General features: G+C 32.0%; 1 protein-coding gene across 3 annotated transcripts in view; it reads right to left on the bottom strand.

Moving 5' to 3' along the window:
- The window catches only part of LOC105345671 (interferon-induced protein 44), a 40393-nt gene that overhangs the window by 5075 nt on the left and 16749 nt on the right, over positions 1-18569 (bottom strand). The window contains exons 2-3 of one of the 3 annotated variants that reach the window (XM_066086719.1): positions 3087-3137; positions 63-850 (exon numbers count right to left, since the gene is read on the bottom strand). In XM_066086719.1, the coding sequence (XP_065942791.1) occupies positions 63-850; positions 3087-3118 (820 nt within the window). In that variant the 5' untranslated portion in view covers positions 3119-3137. Of the gene's footprint in view, positions 1-62; positions 851-3086; positions 3138-11861; positions 12543-18569 lie in introns of those variants that run through there. The other 2 variants (XM_066086720.1, XR_010714514.1) reach the window with 2 other exon arrangements.

Below are 18569 nucleotides of genomic sequence, written 5' to 3'. Positions count from 1 at the left end.
ATATATATTAAAATGTCGACAGTTTGAGAAAAGAAGAATTTCATTTATAAAGCTGTTCTCACCATAATCTGAAATGTGATTTTTTATTTCATAGTTGATGTTAGATCTTGAATTTCTCACTTCATTTGTAATAAGTTTTTGTAGCATGGTTACGTTTTCTTGTAGTTCTCTTTTTAGTTCCTTAATAAGACCATTGTATTCATTCCTGAACAGATCACTTAAATTTCTAAAGTTGTCAATGATTTCTGTCAAGTTTGCAATATCTCCTCTTATATCTTTCTTTGTCTCTTTGATGCGTTCATTTGATTCGATTTTAGACCGATTCATGAAGCTGATCAACTTGTTTTGAGCTTGGGTCATCTCTTTTAAGAACAAATGTTGAGAAGTGTTGAATTTTTTTCCCATATATGACTGCAGCTGCTGTATACATCCAATGTACTCATGTCTGGAATGATTATAATAGTTTATCATGTCATTTCTCACTTTCTCTATCTCCTTTCTAAATATATCTTCTAAAGTATATTCCTTAACTTTTTCATTTTGTTTCATTGATTTGTTTTTAGCTTGATCTGAATAATTCCTAATTCCAGTCACAATATCTGTAAAATTCTTTTTCAGGCTGGGTCGAGAAGTTTTTCCATTCTTGTGTCTTTTCATCTCAAATTGTTCCTTCCACTTGTTAACATAGTGTCTGCGCGACTCGACCATTTTCATAAGACAAATATTTTCTGTTTCTTTTGTTCCATTTTCTATCTTGTTCTCGGAAAAATACATGTCCGACTGATGGGATACAATGTCATCTCTAAGCACCTCCACATGAATAGCTAGTACTAGTGCCATAAATATGACACTGAAAGAAAAAAAACCTGTACAGTATATTGTTACTTATGTATTATATATCATCAAAACTACTCAGTCACAATATTAGTTTACCGATCATCGTAATTAAGAGTGAAACTATGAAGGCAGATGAGTTTACTTTACGAGCAACATGCAAGTGTGATCCCAATAAGCAGGGCTTAATTCAATGTTAGAAAAGATTATTTTGGTTCATCGCTGGTTTGTTTACATTGAATTATGAAGTGAAAAACTTACACAATGTATTTTTAATATTTTGTATATAGTAATACCTTAAATAAATTGTTTACTTTTATTTTCCTTCCCGTTTTTTTTTTTTATCTTTTATTAAAATCAATATTCATCACAAAACCATACATATTTTGATACAAGTATCGTTTAAATATATCTTCAGTGTAATAAGCATAGTTTTACATACATGCAAAAAATATTACTGTATATTAATCTATAATACAATAATTATAATAACTAGAATTATGACCTCTGGCAATCATCTGTGAAAAAATGGTGAAAATCGGCTGATTAGTTTCTGAGAAATCGCGTGCACAAAATTTGTGGAAAAAAATAATAATAAGAAACAGTACGAAAACAATAAGGTCTTCCGTTGGAAACGGAAGACCTTAATAAGTATTCATCATAAACATACATCGTATTTCTGTATCACATATCATACCGATATATCATATATCAAAAATATTGGTTATCATATACCGTTTTGAAATTATAGAGAGTTTCCAACAATTTTATACAAATCGTTTTTATTTTTAACAATACTGGTGATAATTACACTCTGGAGAAAAAGTGTATTTTTAAGCTTGTGCCTAAGGTCTTGCTTACACATTCTTTCTTTCTAAATTCTACATTTCATTTTATATTCATATATTGTAAAACTTATGAAAGATAAACAGTTATTAAAAAAAAAAGTTTTCTCACTAAATTCATTATAAAGATCTCGTACAACAGTTTCATGTGATGTCAATTTTTAAGTAAATGCTTATTTTCTCCCAAATATGTTGGACAATTTTGCAATCATACAAGAGGTGTCTTATATCCTCGTTAACATTGCACACTTCGCACAATGGAGAGACAGTTTTGTTTCATTTACTGACATATGAATTGTTGTTCAATATACCATGAAGGTGTTTGTAATTAAATTCTGAAATGCTTTTTTCATACATTTCTTTGATATTTGCACCATACACATTTCCCCATCGACATACTGTGTCATTAAAAAATTTTCTGAAGAGCTGAAAATGCATTTCCATTAAAAAGAGGAAGTCAGCATTTTGAAAAATGATGATTCCAAAAAGTTGTATTCTGTTGTTTTTAAAATATCGGAGATATTTAGTTTATATTGTCTCATACTTGACTAAGTGTTCTATGTGTAACACTGTTTTCATTGAATATTCTACCTATCCATGACACTTTGGCAGCGTGGAATTTGTTTTCAATATCAATAACACCTATTCCATCTTGTTCAATTTTGCCAATTAAAGTATTTCTTTTAATTCGATCACGCTTTTTCCAAATAAAGTTATATAGTTTAGAAGCAGCTTTAAAAAAAAACACATTTAGGGTTTTCTAAAATATAAGTATTATATAATATTTTTGATATTCCTAGGGTATTGACTACAGTGCATTTACCAAATATGGTAAGATTCCTTCTTTTCCAGACACTTAGTATTTTTTTTTCTAGTTTTTCCAGTTTACCTATCCAATTTTTTTAAAGCATTCGATTTTATCGTGTCCCAGGTAAATACCGAGCGAATTTATACAGGTCTTTGTTATTTTTACTCTATGTATATGAGACTCGTTGGAATACGTATCGATAAATGAACCAGTTAACAGACACTGTTTTTTCTAAATTATGTTTAGGTCCAGCAACCTTACTAAATTCGATAATTGTTTATATTGCTTTTCTCAAAGAGTTTGTATCTTTTAGCATGTTGGTACAGTCGTCCGCATGTTGAACAATTTTAAAACTTAAGTCATTGCAAGTCTCATTTTTATTCAGGCAAACCCTTGATATCGTTATCATTTTTAATGTTAATGGCGTATATTTCAATTACAAATATAAATAAAAGAGCGGATACAGGACATCCCTGTCGAATTCCTCTATGCATTGTGCATGATTTCGATATCCAACCATTGTTTTTAATTTCAAAGACTGGATCATTATACGGTGTTTTGTTTTTAATATTTTCTTCTTTTTCAATTATTTTTTTTACCTTATAATCATTCTGGTAACTTTCTCTTGCATTCCAAATTGTAACCAAAATCTGAAATAAAGCATATGAAAGTTAACTAATGCCTATATTGTATCATATTTTGTATGAAAATTACTGAGTTGATCCATTCTTGGGGATTTTTAATAAATGTAAAAAGGAGATATTATATAAATGGTGATAAAAATCATGTTTGTTATGCATTTACTCAATAGAATTCAGTCGTTATTTACCCTAAAAACATTGACGACAGAGTACGTCAAATACAAGAACAAATAAAGAATAACAATATAATGATACAAACTTTCTCTCCTTTTTTGTAGTATTTATTTAAGATCATTAAGGTCTTCCGTTTTCAACGGAAGACCTTATTGTTTTCGTACTGTTTCAGAAACTATTCGGATGATTTTGACCATTTTTTCACAGATGATTGCCAGAGGTCATAACTCTAGATGTTTTTTTAAATTATGAAATCGTCACTTCCGGTACCGAGTTACACTGATTTTCTATTTTTTACGACCTATTTTGTGCAGAGCTGATCTCAGAAACTATAAGAGATATGAATACAAAATTTTCTGGATAGGTAGTCTTTAGTTTGAAGTTGTGCACTATCATGTTGTTTTATGCCAGTGGCGCCATTTCTTGGAGCTCGCCTAGGCTCGAAAATTGGATACGAATTTTGTATCAAAATTTTCATACATTTTGAACTGTATCTCTTTATCAGTTGATATTTTGCTAAAACAAATATAACAAAAGTGGTAGAGAATTAAAAGTTCTTTCCAATAAAATCAGGAAAAAGGTACTGGTCCCTTTATTTAGGGCCTAAGACACTCGTAAACTCTATTACGAATAACTTAAAAAAGATAAAGATTTTGTAATGAATTATAGAAGCAAAGTTGTTGATCGTAACAATATCTATCAGGTAAAATCATTGCCATCCTCATTTATAACGTAATTAGGGATTTTGAGGGGACAAAGTACTTAAACTTTGACTCAATATATCTAGAGAGAGAGACATATTTTGCTAAGCATTGTAGAAGAAAAAATGTCTGTATTGATGATTCTAATCGATTCCACTAATCATAACTCCAAAGTCTGTCCCCATTAAGGGTCCAAAGGGCTGGCCCCTAAAATATTCAATCATTTGTATCTCAAAAATAATCAACAATTTTAGATTAAAGAAAGAACAAAAAATGTTAGCATTTGTGAGACCTTTCGATTGAATTCAGGAAGAAAGGGGCTGGCCCCTTGAATTAGGGGCCAAGACACTCGTAAACGCTATTGCAGATAACTTAAAACGATAAAGATTTTTTAATGCATTATAGAAACAAAGTTGATGATCGTAACAATATCCATCAGGTAAAATCATTACCACGCCCATTTATTACGTTATTAGGGATTTTGAGGGGCCAAAGTACTTAAACTTTGATGCAATATATCTAGAGAAGGAGACATATTTTGTTATGCATTTTAGACAAGAAAATGTCTGTATTGATGATTCTAATCGATTACAGTAATCAAAACACCAAAGTCTGTCCCCATTAAGGATCTAGAGGGCTGGCCCCTAATATATTCAATCATTTGTATCTAAAAAATGAACAACAGTTTTAGATACGTTAAGAACAAAAAATGTTAGTATTCGTGAGACCTTTTGAATGAACTCAAGAAAAGAGGGCTGGCCTTTTAAATTAGGGGCCAAGACACTCGTAAAGTTTTTTACAGACCTTAAAAACGATCAAGATTTTGTTATGCATTATAGAAACAAAGTTATTGATCGTAACAATATCAGTTTGTAAAACTCATTTTCACACCCATTGATGACGTAATTAGGGAGTTTAAGGGACTAAAATCTTAAATCTTTAATGTGCTGTATGTGAAAAAGCAAAATACTTTGTTAAGCATTTTAAAGGATATTGACAATCGTATACATTATCTGAAAGGGAGTGGTTGAGGGGGAATTCTGAAATTCATTGATATTGAAGGAAGACCTACTCGTTACTCGTAACGAGATCGTATCTAGTTCTTTTCATACTTTTTTTTCTTCTAGACTTTTTAAAAACTCAAATATTTCGCTTGTTTGTCGTTTTATTACGTTCAAATTCTCAGGATATATTGCAAATTACAATTTCTCAACGTCAAATGAAAATCATTGAAATCAACACTTCCTGTACCGAGTTATTCTCCTTTTTCAAAAAAAATATAGGCATTCCTGTGCACGCAAAGGCTCTGAAACAGCCCATGGCATGTGTTACAAAGTCACAAATCTTGAAAAAAGATACTTTGAATGTTGTCCTCCAAGTTTTGTTTTTATAATTTTCCCCCTTTAAAGTTTCAAAAAATTAGTTTGAATTTTGTCCTTCAAACAATGCTGATTTTTGGTTGTGTTTTTGTTTCGTAGCTCTTAAGTTTAAAATTTTCTCTGAACACATACAGAACAAAATATGTGCAAAATATCAAGGGCTTTCACTTGACACCATTGAAAAAGGGATGGCCCCTTAAATTAGGAGCTTAGAGCCCTTAAAAGTCTTCGCTTTATAACTCAAAAATGGTTAATATTTTGCTATAGCTGTCGATAGAAAAAATGTTTATTATGGTGTTATCAAGGTCGTTACAAAATTATTATGTACCGGTATTGCATAATATGAGTGTAAAAAGCATGTCTTTTTAACATGTACCTGATTTCTTTTGACAATTAAGCGAATAGTCTTCGTGCGTATAACGGACATAAATTAACAGCTAAAAGTGTACCAGCATATACGGGATGCTTAAATTCATTAGAAAAAGTCTCTTAAAAGTAAACGTGTACATGTTTTTCTTACAGCCTTTTTTTGAAGTCAACTCTGTTTAGGTCTTTAAGAAAAACGAAAACGAGAAAATATAAACGTTCTTTTTCTTTTCTATTGAGATACATTAACTGGATTAAAAAAAATAACTTCCATGAAATAGATTAAAGTCATTTTACTGCAAGCATTTCAAATCGACCTAAATTCTTAGTTGTGTGCGTCATTACGTAACTCATCCCTCGCCCGCGGCCGAGAAAACCGGTCGTCATGGTCGCGGCTGGATTACCTAGCGGTCAGCGGTTATCTAATACACGTCGTGCCTGTCATATGTGATCTTATTTAGCCGCAAACACATGAATTTTTTTTATATTGACTACACATTAAAGCTTACTCTTCTTAATTTGAATTAAACGATAGGGTGTCAATTAAGATATCGTTCTGTTTATTTATAAAAGCAATGCCATTCTCAAACTGAAGCAGTATCAGACAGATAGATCAACTGTGGGATTAAAGGTTAAAAAATACCCTTATTATTAAAGAGTATTAAAACTCCAAAGGAAATTCTGTCGCCTGCAAGTAATTCCTTTGATCGATACACATGTAAACATTACTAACAAAACCGTTGGGGTTACACGGAACAGCTGTCAAAATGACCTAGATCATCTCTCTATAGGAGAAACGATCTGAAGAAATACTGGGATGTTAGTAGAATAGAAATAAAGTTCTTGTTATCGTGAATGTTGCAGGATAACCTCATTAGTCTCGAAATGTTGTTTGAAATATAAAAGCCTCGGCTAACGCCTCGGCTTTTTATATTTCATAGCAACATTTCTCTATCTCGGAGGTTATTCTGCAACATTCACGAAAACTCGAACTTTATTTCTTAAACAAGATATACTTGTTTGAGTTAATATACAAGAACTGTTTTAATTTTATGTTTTTAAAGTTTGTTCATCTTCAATTTATTTAATTAACATTAGAATGTAAATTAAGAAGTCGTTCTGAAAATTGATTAAAGCTATATTATTCCAAATCAGAAACATCATCAGACATAAATTAGTGGTGAATTTGTAAGTCTCAAATGTTCTAAAAACTATACTAAAAATGTTTTAGATAAACAACGAAAAACTACAAAGATTAAACCTTAAAATGATGATCACCCCTCGCACATAGCCGAGGAGATCCCGCGCGAGTGGACAAGTGATCCTCGGTAGCTTCGTGTTCTTCTACATATACATATTCATAGAGTCACACAAAGATGAGAGAGAGAGAGAGAGAGAGAGAGAGAGAGAGAGAGAGAGAGAGAGAGAGAGATCAGGATCAAAACTGGAAGCATTACTTAGCAGAATTTAGAAAATGAACCACTCTCCAAACGTTCAAGGCAGGATAAAAAATCAAATATCGAATTAACACATGCGGTAGCGGCTGACATGAGAGAATTGTCCGGAATTGAGGGATTCAGTGATTATTTTAAGAATGTTCACATGAGTTTTGTTTAGATTTTATCGGTTACATGACCACGGTGCAAGGGTTTTATTTTTTTTCAAAATGTGGCGAAAATCAATTTTTGGAGACTACTTAATATGTGTAAATTTTTCTGTGTGTCACTTTCACATGCGTATGTTTATTCGGTCAGTCTATGCTAATTCAGTCGTGTCCACGTGCGACCGAAAATCTTGTGTCGCTTCAGCGCAAATAGCTCAGAATATTGTTCCCGGGCTGCAGATCAGCAATTGTTATATAATTCAGTAACACTTGGAAGGGTGCTTTCACTGCAGTGGTCAGTTGTTAAACAATAAGTGTCTAAATATTCGATGTCAATCACCGTCACATTATAGGTGCGATATCGTAATCTGAGAATGTGGCTAAAAAATTAAGATGTTGAACACGCTAAACTTCTATAGTTTTGAACAGAATAAAATATATATTATCAGAGACATAAATAACTGAATAAGTAATTTATGTCTCTGACATTATAAGTTAAAAGTTTTAAGTCAAAGGTCTCAAATAAAATTTGTTTTCAGGATTAGAAGTAATGAAATACGACTTCATAATGCAATAAAGTTGGTCGTCATAGAAATCATTAGAGTACTGTAGAACAAAAGAAATGAAGTCTCTATGGCTTTCGCTACATCTTCTTATTTATGTGTACGAGTACATAAAGCTTTTTTAGATTTTGTTTCACTATATAAAAAAGTGTTGTTTTTCTAAACCTAAAATTTAGATTTATAGAAATTCAGTATCTAACTTCTCAAAAGGTTTGACACCTTACCACTTGGAAATTATTTAGTGATGCAAATTGACAAATGCCAATGAAAAGACATCATTGGAACCCAAGGATTTCCTATCATTTCCGACGACGATGAGGAAAATTTAAATGTACATACAAATCATACATTTACATGAATATTTATATGTGATATGATAGAAATAATTGAAAACTATCGGTCGTTTTTTGTGCCGCACAACACAGGCGAAAAGGATTTTTATACCTCACGAAAATAAATTGGGGGGGGGGGGGAGGGGTAAATAGGAATTACCTTGTCCGTCCGTCCGTCCGTCCGTCCGTCCGTCTGTCTGTGCAAAATTCGTAACCGGTCTATAGCTTTCTGATGGACTAACATTGGAAGTTCTTACTTTACACAAATATTTCTTATGACCTGAAGGTACGTCATGACCTTGACCCAAGGTAATTTGGACAAAGTAAAAGTCACTGAGAGGAAAAATGCAAAATTTGTTTCCTGTCCACTTTGGAATTTCTTACTCTTCACAAAGATTGCTTATGATCTGAGAGTGTGAAATGATTTGACATCTAGTCATTTAAGGAGAAGCATTGGGAGTTTCTATTTCATAAAAAGGTTCCTTATGGCCGATATTGTGTTATGAATATTGACCCAGGGTCAGTTGAGCAAGTTCAAAGTCATATTAAGAATCGCTTAATTCCTGTCCGTGTCATATCTTGTATTAATGGAAATGAGAAAAAGCTAAAGTTTGATATAAAGATTGCTTGTGACCTGTAAATATAACCCGCCTTGTCTGACACACTATAAGAAAAAGAAGCGTCCATTGTTCTCTAATAGAGAATTTTCATCTTAGCGGAGGTATCATTTGTGAGCTTGCTAACAGTACCGTTTAGATAGTCCAGTGGGAGCACCCCCCCCCCCCTCTCTTGCAACCAAATTTCCCCTTAAGTAAACGTTTAGAAAATTGATTTTTGGGGCATTTACCACACACACACACACACACATTCTCCCACCACACACACACACTTTTATTATAATTTATTACATACATGTACATGCATATTTGATGTGCTTTTTAAAGTTATCCTAGACGTGAAGTAAGTTAAACGAAGAACTTGCCTGGTAATAATACTTTGAAATTGAGTCTCATTTTCGATTTTTTGAACTTACTATTATCATATTGGTAATCCAGTCTTATTAAAACCATTTCATTTCTCCTTACACTCGTCAGGGTCTAATAGACCTGTATCAATAACTGATCATCTTCCTTTGACCTCTACATTTGCATACAATTTAAATACAAATGTACTTTTACTTACCAAAGATATGCCTTTATCTGTTTAATGAGTAATGCAACTTTTCAATACTCAGTCTAGAGGTTATATAAAAAACAGGCATGGATTAAATTGTTTGTCTTATTTGAAGAGTTCCAATCAATTTTCTAAAGCTCTAATTGGTAAGAAGAAATAGTCGTGTAAAGATGACATTTTATCAATACAGGGTCTGCCAGGCTCTGACAAAAGTGAAGGGAAGGAGTTGGTTTAAATCAGACCGACGGACAATCATTTCGCGACACGAAGTTGCGACAGAAGACCTACTCGTTGTTTTGCTTTAACTTCTCATCAGTAGAATAAAGAGGCACACATTAATTTAATATCTTGCATTTTTTTTTTAATTTTCCGACGTTATCACTGTCTATTTCGGAGTTTGAGAGACAAAGTCAACGTAAATCTAAAATTTAAAATAAAATATCTCAAACAAATCATGATAGGCACTTCGTAGCGCCAATCCAGTCTGAGAGTTTCCAAATATAGAACTTTCACTATTATGATATAAAATCCCACCATTAGTAGCCACAAAACGTTTAGCAGTTAATTTTTTTTTACATGCAGCATTAAATCATGTACCAATAGTATTCATTTTAAATAATACTCTAACAGAGAGCAAACCAATCGATTATTTGCCTTAAAGTGAAAACTGCATTCACTTTTCAAGAGGCATGGTAACGATTCTTGTCTAATTTTATTTTTTTCAATTTTCATTGTTTACAATGCTTTAGTAATGCATATCTAAAGATTAACCATAATTTGAGTGTCAGTCGTAGCGTGAACAAGATAGAGATCTTACAATTCTTTGTAATGTAAACAATGTTCGTGCCATGTTTTTTGTTTTTGTTTACATTGCTACAATATACCGGTTTTGATTCTTTTTCAAGCCTATTTTTTTCTATCTGAATATAAATAAATAATTAAAACGTTCCTAGCGTTTGTCAAACTCATTTTAGGTCTAACCCTTAAATATTCTTGTCAATATTTAAAATGTAAACAAAAATCATTCAAGTGCTTACTTTATGTAACAAAAAATTGAGCTCTATATCTCGCTTAAAACTAGACGACTGAAACTCAAGTTTCGGTCAACTATTAAAAATGTCTTACTGTAGCATTGTCAATATTAAAACAGAAAATAATAATGTTGACACAAATCGTGGATATGCCCCTTTAAATGGTCGTAAAGAGTAATTGAATTAAAAGGTAATGAATAAGACACTTGCCAATTTTGATGTCATTTTTACATTATTAATATTCTGACAGGTCTAAAGTATGTCAAATTAATATATATTATATCAAAAATTGTGATGATGTGTGACGGTTTGTTTTAATATGTGAAAGGTTTCCATCAAAACTAATCTGTTGTACGTTGAGGTTATCAAAATATTTTTAGCGTTTAATCAAATGTTTGAACTAAGCTCATCCAATACCCCTCACTTCTTTTTGTCCTCGTGTCTTTCCTAGTTGTTAGTTTAATGGAGTATTAAACGCCAAAGCATCATGCATTGGTTCTAAAATCTCAATTTTAACATCATGCATTGGTTCTAAAATCAAAATTTTAATCTAACTTTGTTAAAAAAAAAAGTAAAATTTGTAGTTAATAAAAAAAAAATCATTTTAACAAAAAATGTCTTATTGACTAGTAGACCCTCATAATGTTTAAATTAAAACAATATGAGATGTTAGTTCAAAATCTATATACTCAATTTTCTAACAAGCCATTTAAATGTACACTTACAAAATTATTAGTCATTTACATGTATGTTTGAAGAATTAAAGAACAATCACAATGTTTTAGAGGCTTGGTGGTCAACAAGTTAACCATCAAATATACTCTTAATTTTCAAACGCTGTAAAATGTTACTTAGCAAAGAAAAATTCCATATACCTTAACTTATAAATTTTGATCATATTCCTAAATCTTTTTTCAGATATTTGTTCAAATACAGTTTAAATATGACCACGGTCATCCAGCCTTTTTTAATCAAACTACTGTAAATTGATATTTATCTATTTTAGTCTGCTTTCACAGAGATGTCTATGTTAAATATCAAATAATTGTTATCAATTATAATATTAGTAGAACAAACAAGCAATTTTGTATTCTTCTAAAACTTTTGTACATTGCAAACTTTCAAGTACTGGTTTGTACTCTGTGTATTCTTCTCTAACAACTCTTATAAATCTCTTTATTCCTGTTGTTATTATGAAAGTAATTTAAAAATACCTTTATTACTTATTAAGTCTTTAAAAAACAAAAATATATTTTAAATAAATAACAAACATATATCAATTTTTTTTTATTTATTGTATTCATATGTAAGATTCATAAAATCAACAGCACATTGGAAATCATATTTTTATACACAATATCATATTTTTTTAAAATAAGTTTTATTATTTAGATAAAAAAATATTCCTAAGACCCAGTCTTAGGAATAATATAATTGTGCTGAATTGCAATTGTAAGTGCTGCCCCAGTGATCCTAAATATGAATAGTTCTTACTAGTATATTGAAATACAATATTTTAATATAACATTGAAACAAAAAAACAATATTTAAATACCATTTTAATAACACAAACATAAACCCTAAACCCTTAAAAATTTCTCAGTATTAAGGCGACAAGAAGCTGTTTGCACATTTAATGCGTTATACAACAAGAAAATAAAGATTTCTAAATCAAAAACGTTCAAAACAAAAGCACTATGTTTCTGAAAAATGTTTTAATTCTCTGATTCAAAATTTCTTCATGATCTGGACGAAAACGCAGATAAAGTTCCATAAATAGATACATCACATTGTAAACAACAAAAACCCAAACAAGGAAAGAGAACACCGCTGTTTTATCAATAATTTTCCCATCCGAGTTCAGTCGACAAAAAAATTCAATTTCTGGGAAATCGAGATCAGCCTTGTGTACAGTCTTATCGCATTGATTTTGGATGCATGAAGAAGGAGGCATCATCAATAAGACAATGGAGACGACGACCATGTACAACAGGAATTCCACAACGGTTCTCAATTTGAAATTAAATCGTCCACGCAGCTGAGCTAGCACGTCTCGTTCACCTTGATATGCTTCTCGAGCAGGATCCATGACCTTAAATCAAAATGTTTTAATCGTTCAAAACATTTAATGTGCATGTATGTTTATTTTCACATGTCTAATCAAATCTCCTAACCACGTAGCTTACATGTAGCTAAATCTCGCAAAGGTTTGTCAGCTGTTTCCCTATAAATTTTACAAATCGTGTATGTCTAGGATGAAATGAAATCATTCAGGCCGCTAACAAAACCAGCCAGCGATAGTGGCTAAATTGATCTCATATAATACATGTATCAATAACAATTTCAGCATCTCGAGGGTATCTGTTTTGTGTTTAGCTTGTGTAATAAACAATAAACTTTATATATGTGATAAAGAATTAAAGCGTTATTCAGAGGATAAAGTAAAAAATTCATTCGGAACAATGCTGTTGGATATGTGCAAGTCACTGAAACTTAGAATTGTAAATGGACGACTCCACTCAGACGCGAAGATTGGCAAATTCACATGTGAAACAGATTTGGGAAGCAGCGTAATTGACTATATGTTAACAGGGGAGGAATATTTTCAAAACGTGTCGGACTTTTGTGTTGGAGAACATACACCATTCTCAGACCATAACCCAGTTATATGTAACATTAAATCTGGATATAATATAAATCACAGACAAGAAGGGAAATATGTAAGCAAAGAAAAGTGGAAGTGGAACGAATCAATCCGCAACGAATACATTCAGAACTTAAGAACAAACATTACCAGGTTCGAAAACAGTAAATAACAGGAACCACACAACCCAAGAAGCTATAAACGATTTAATACACCAATTCTCAGATACACTGCTAAATAAAGGTCAATAAACAACCGAATTGAAATGTTTACGGCCAAGAAGTGTTACAAATCTATTATCCGAAAGAAATTTGGAAGCTACAAACTAAACCAAAGAGGTAAATTAAAGCAACTAAAGACCAAGAATCCCAAAGATTTCTGGAAAATATTGAGTCCAAAGGATAAGGCGCAGCAAGTGAAAGTACCACCTGGCGATTTCTTCAACTATTTTCAGGATTTGTGTTCGCGAACTGAAAGGGATGCATATGTCACCACGCAGGAAACCAAAGAAACGGACCCGATCGCAATCGCCTTCCCAGAGCTAGACGAAACAATAACCAGCAAAGAGATCGTCGATGCGGTCAAATCTCTAAAAAATGAAAAATCGAGCGGCTATGACAATATTATCAACGAGATGCTCAGTGCATATGTGTCGACCCTTGAACCAGTGTTAAATGTGTTATTTAATTCGATATTTGATAGTAATTATTGTCCTTCAAGTTGGAAATTAGGTATAATTGTGCCGATTTTCAAAAAAGGAGATAAAATGGATCTGCAGAACTACAGGGGCATAACCCTACTAAGCTGCTTGGCGAAGCTTTTCTCTCGTATAATAAACAATAGATTTCAAAGATAGGCAGAAGAAAATAGTGTGATATCTGATGCGCAATATGGGTTTGAGAAAGGCTGTAGTACTATTGATGCATTATATGTTTTAAAAAGTATCGTTGACTTTAAAATTGCAAATGGCAGTAAGCTTTTTTGTACATTTGTAGATTTTAGGAGAGCGTTTGACACGGTTGATAGAAATGCATTGCATTATAAAATGTTTAAGTTAGGTATAGAAGGTAAAATGTTACGCATAATCAAATCTATGTATGATGATGTGAAAATTGGTGTACGAGTTAATGGTAATCTTACAGATTTTTTTGAAAACAAAATAGGTGTGTTGCAGGGGGAAATATTGTCACCTATGCTTTTTTCTCTATTCCTGGAAGACCTGGAAACACACTTGCACGAGAACTTGTCAGCGGGCATAGACATTGATCAAATAAATATTTTTCTGCTTCTACTTGCAGACGATTTAGCTTTAATAAGCGAAACGCCAAATGGTCTACAAAACATCTAAACACGCCTCATACATATTGTGAAAGATGGGGCCTCACAGTCAATATCGATAAAACTAAGGTGATGATTTTCCAAAAGGGTCGAACCAGAAAGGGATACAAATTTTGTTATAATAACAAAAATCTGGAAATTGTGGACAGTTTTGCATACCTTGGAACGGTTCTATCCCCAAATGGCCTCTTCAATAAACATGTGAAAATAACTGCGGAAAAAACACTACAATTATATAATACGTTTATGTACAAAACTCAAAAATTGTCTCTTGATTGCAAGACAATGATGAAACTATTTGACGTGGCCTGTTCCTCGAAAATGAACTACGAAGCAGAAGTGTGGGGATATACAAATGCGAAAGACCTTGAACGTGTTTGTAAAAGACGGTTTGGTGTGAAAACTTCTACATGTACCCCTGCAGTATATTGTGAACTAGGAAGAAAACAATTGTTATTAACTAGAACATTACGCATAATTAAGTATTGGTTTAAAGTTTTACGCTCCCAAAATTGTCTTATGAAATCAAATTATGATTATGATCTGAGAAACATGTTATCAAGCTGGATTATTTTTGTCAAGAATACCCTATTGTCAAATGGTTTCGGTGATGTGTGGTATTATCCTGAGTCGGTAAATGACAAAATGTTTTATGTATATTTTGAGTAAAGATTGTCAGATTGTTTTTACCAAAATTTAAGGGTAGAAATTGAAAAATCACCTTTTACGTCTATATAAATATCTAAACTTGCCTGTACACCAGGCAGAGTATCTAAATCAGGAACCCTTAAGTAGACTTAGATTATCTTCACATCGTCTACGAATCGAATCGGGTAGATATGATAAAAAATGTCCTATTTATGAAAGGAAATGTATATATTGTAATTCAAACGATGTCGAAGATGAATACCATTTTGTTTTGGTGTGTGATTTTTACAAAGAGTTAAAGCTATACACGCTATAATTTGCGTCAATTTTGAATAAAGGGGAAAATGTTTGTGTTTGATTACTAATAAAAGTTACCTTTATGCTGTTAATTATAATGCTCAATTCGATCACGTAACAAATATATCAAATATTAAACAATAAAAAATATTTATTTTCCTGCCAGGAAAGTAATGCCTCCTCGTGAATATCAATCTATCACGTGATAGCGACAGCTAAATTTAGCCTATCATACCAAAACTGGTGAAGGGTCAACATCTTCATAATTGTGATAGTTTCACAAAGGAAATGATATTTTCAGTAAAGCATAAATTTGTCCGATATACGAGTGCAAACAAAAGAAAAAAATACAAGCCTGTGAGTAGATATGAATACTTCCTTTAAAAAAATGACGTAGACCTGTGTTTTTCCCCTGTGTGCTATTTATAGATCCTATAAGTGTTAATGCAGAATTAAGGGTATCGTGAATGACAAACGTATTTTACTCATTATACATGTATGTATTTCAAATTAACAACTGTTAAGCATATTAAAAATCAAGTTGGATATTTAATTAGGCAAACAATAACGACCACCTAGTTCTCCGCGGACATGCGCAATGAGGTCGGTTTGCTCTTCCTTCATCAATATTCATAAAAAGGTATATTTTCCTGGCAGGAAAATAAACAATTAAAAATCTATATCTTTGTAACGAGATGGAATTCACCCTTGTAATTTACAGATTAAGGATAACTTTTATCAGTAGACAAACACATGCGTTTTCACTGTCATTCAAAATTGACGTAAATTATAGCGTGTATAGCTTTAAAAAATAGGAAATTATATATTAAGAAATACTTCTATGTACGACCAAGAATGGCAAAATTTATTGATTTACTCAATTCTGATTCTATATTTATGTTAAAAAACTGGGTAAATATGTGTACGAATCTTTTAATAACAGGGACAACTTTACCACAAGACGTGAATAAGCGTAAATTAAGTCTATATATAACTTCTGCTTTGTTCTTTTTGAGATTTTTTCATCCACTTTATACCTTTTATATATATTTTTGTTATACTTTCATGTTAATACTGAAATCTGATTGGTTTAGACGCAGTTCATAATCCGTTCTATTACCATAAGCGTTAGCAACTAACTTAGCATCGGGTAACATTACACATTGTTACATGCGCGAAAATTATGCGCGTACGGTTCGCCGTAGAATTCACGTTATTCCTATGTAAAAGCAGTAAAGTTTTCTTTAAAATTAAGACATTCAGTATAATAAAATAAATAGTGCCTGTTTGGGAGGATAACAGTTGAAATTGACACCCCGAGAAAACCATTGTCAACCTCCACTGCGCGTCGGTTGACAATGGTTTTCTCGGGGTGTCAATTTCAACTGTTACCCTCCCAAACAGGCACCATTTATATAATATAACCTGCCTCCCACCTGTACCCACAATTATTGTAAAGTACTGTTAAATTGTATGCTATGGCAATGTATGTAATGTATACGCCAATAAACTACTACTAGTACTATAAAAATCGGATACTTTGAAATGGAATAAATGCCCGGTTTTAACCCCTCAATTTCTTTGCATTAAATTAACGCTTATAATAAAATCGTCTATTTTGAAATTTTACTTATAATTAAGCTGATAACTGATCAGTCCCCTGAGGTGATAATGAGTTGTTATTAAAGTACCCCCTATCGGCTGTCGTTACGGTTGGGAACAGTAATTATGCCTGACTGACCGGTTGATATACAAAGGTGTGACATTATATAAATAGTGCCTGTTTGGGAGGGTAACAGTTGAAATTGACACCCCGAGAAAACCATTGTCAACCCGACGCGAAGCGGAGGTTGACAATGGTTTTCGAGGGGTGTCAATTTCAACTGTTATCCTCCCAAACAGGCACTATTTATTTTGTTATACTGAATGTCTTTTTTAAAATTTTTAAGAAAATTTTACTGCTTTTATAGGAAAAACGTGAATTCTACAGCGAACCGTACGCGCATAATTTTCGCGCATGTAACATTTTTTAATGTTACCCGTTGCCAAGTGCGTTGCTAACGCTGAGGGTAATAGTAAATATTATTAACTGCGTCTTAACCAATCAGATTTCAGTATTTAACATGAAAGTATAACAATATCAGATTTCACCCTATGCGTTTTTCTTTTATTTATTTCCTGTTCAATTTTTTAGTTATATGTATATGGACGTATTGAGGCTAAACATAATATATAAACCACGTGGAAAAGGAAAACATTATCTTTTGACACTAAATACGAACTATTTATGGCTATTGATAAAAGGACAAAGACTAAATTCGAAATAGCTCCGAATTTGAAATTAACCCGAGTGCATTTACGATGATTACGATGAAATACAAGCAGCGTTTAGCAGTTGATTCCATTGAATGTTCTCCAAAACGTCAAAGAATTCAATCGGGGATTACATGTATGATGAGGTTTAAGATTGGAACAAAATTAAACTGATATTTTGATTAGATTTCAAGGATTCATATTCCATGTAATTTGTTCACTGTGATGGATAAACGATGACCAAATAATTTGATTGAGTTTGGGTTTTTTATATTTAAGATCGGGGTTGGACTTTTAAAAATGGCGGCTTCACGTCAGTCGATTTCGCTTATATTGAATTTATTTAATTAAAGAAGTATTTTATTCAAGTATATAGATACATTGAAATGGATTGAACAGCAGGCATAATGCCTATTTATGTTCTCTCCTGTAGTCAAGGTATAATATGAGTAATTATATAATTTTATATAAGATAAATATACATATATATTGCAACTGATTGTATAATAGATAAATATTATAAATAGCATTGGAAGGAGGTACAGTGCAAAAAATAAACAAAACAGCTTATGATAGGGAAATGAAAATCAAAAAATAGGAAAATAATAATTATGGTTAATTGCTGAGGTTGAAAATCAAAAAAAAAATAGTATATGTAGTGTAGAGAAAAAATGAGAAAGAAAAGAAAAAACATGTAATAAAAACAATACATAAATTGATAACAGAATAGAAAAAATGGAAACTTTGGGGGGAGGGGGTGGGAGGGGGAGGGGGAGAACAAATAAGCAATAAAAAATGAAAAGAAGGGAGTGTATGGAAAGTCAGTGGTACCCATTTTGATACATTTTTTATACGATGTGTACATTTTTACCTATTAAC

This window comes from Magallana gigas, chromosome 6, assembly GCF_963853765.1.
Source record: "Magallana gigas chromosome 6, xbMagGiga1.1, whole genome shotgun sequence".
In the NCBI taxonomy this organism is placed as follows: domain Eukaryota; kingdom Metazoa; phylum Mollusca; class Bivalvia; order Ostreida; family Ostreidae; genus Magallana; species Magallana gigas.
Note: the sequence above shows the minus strand (reverse complement) of the source record. Positions and strands in the feature narration are given on the sequence as shown.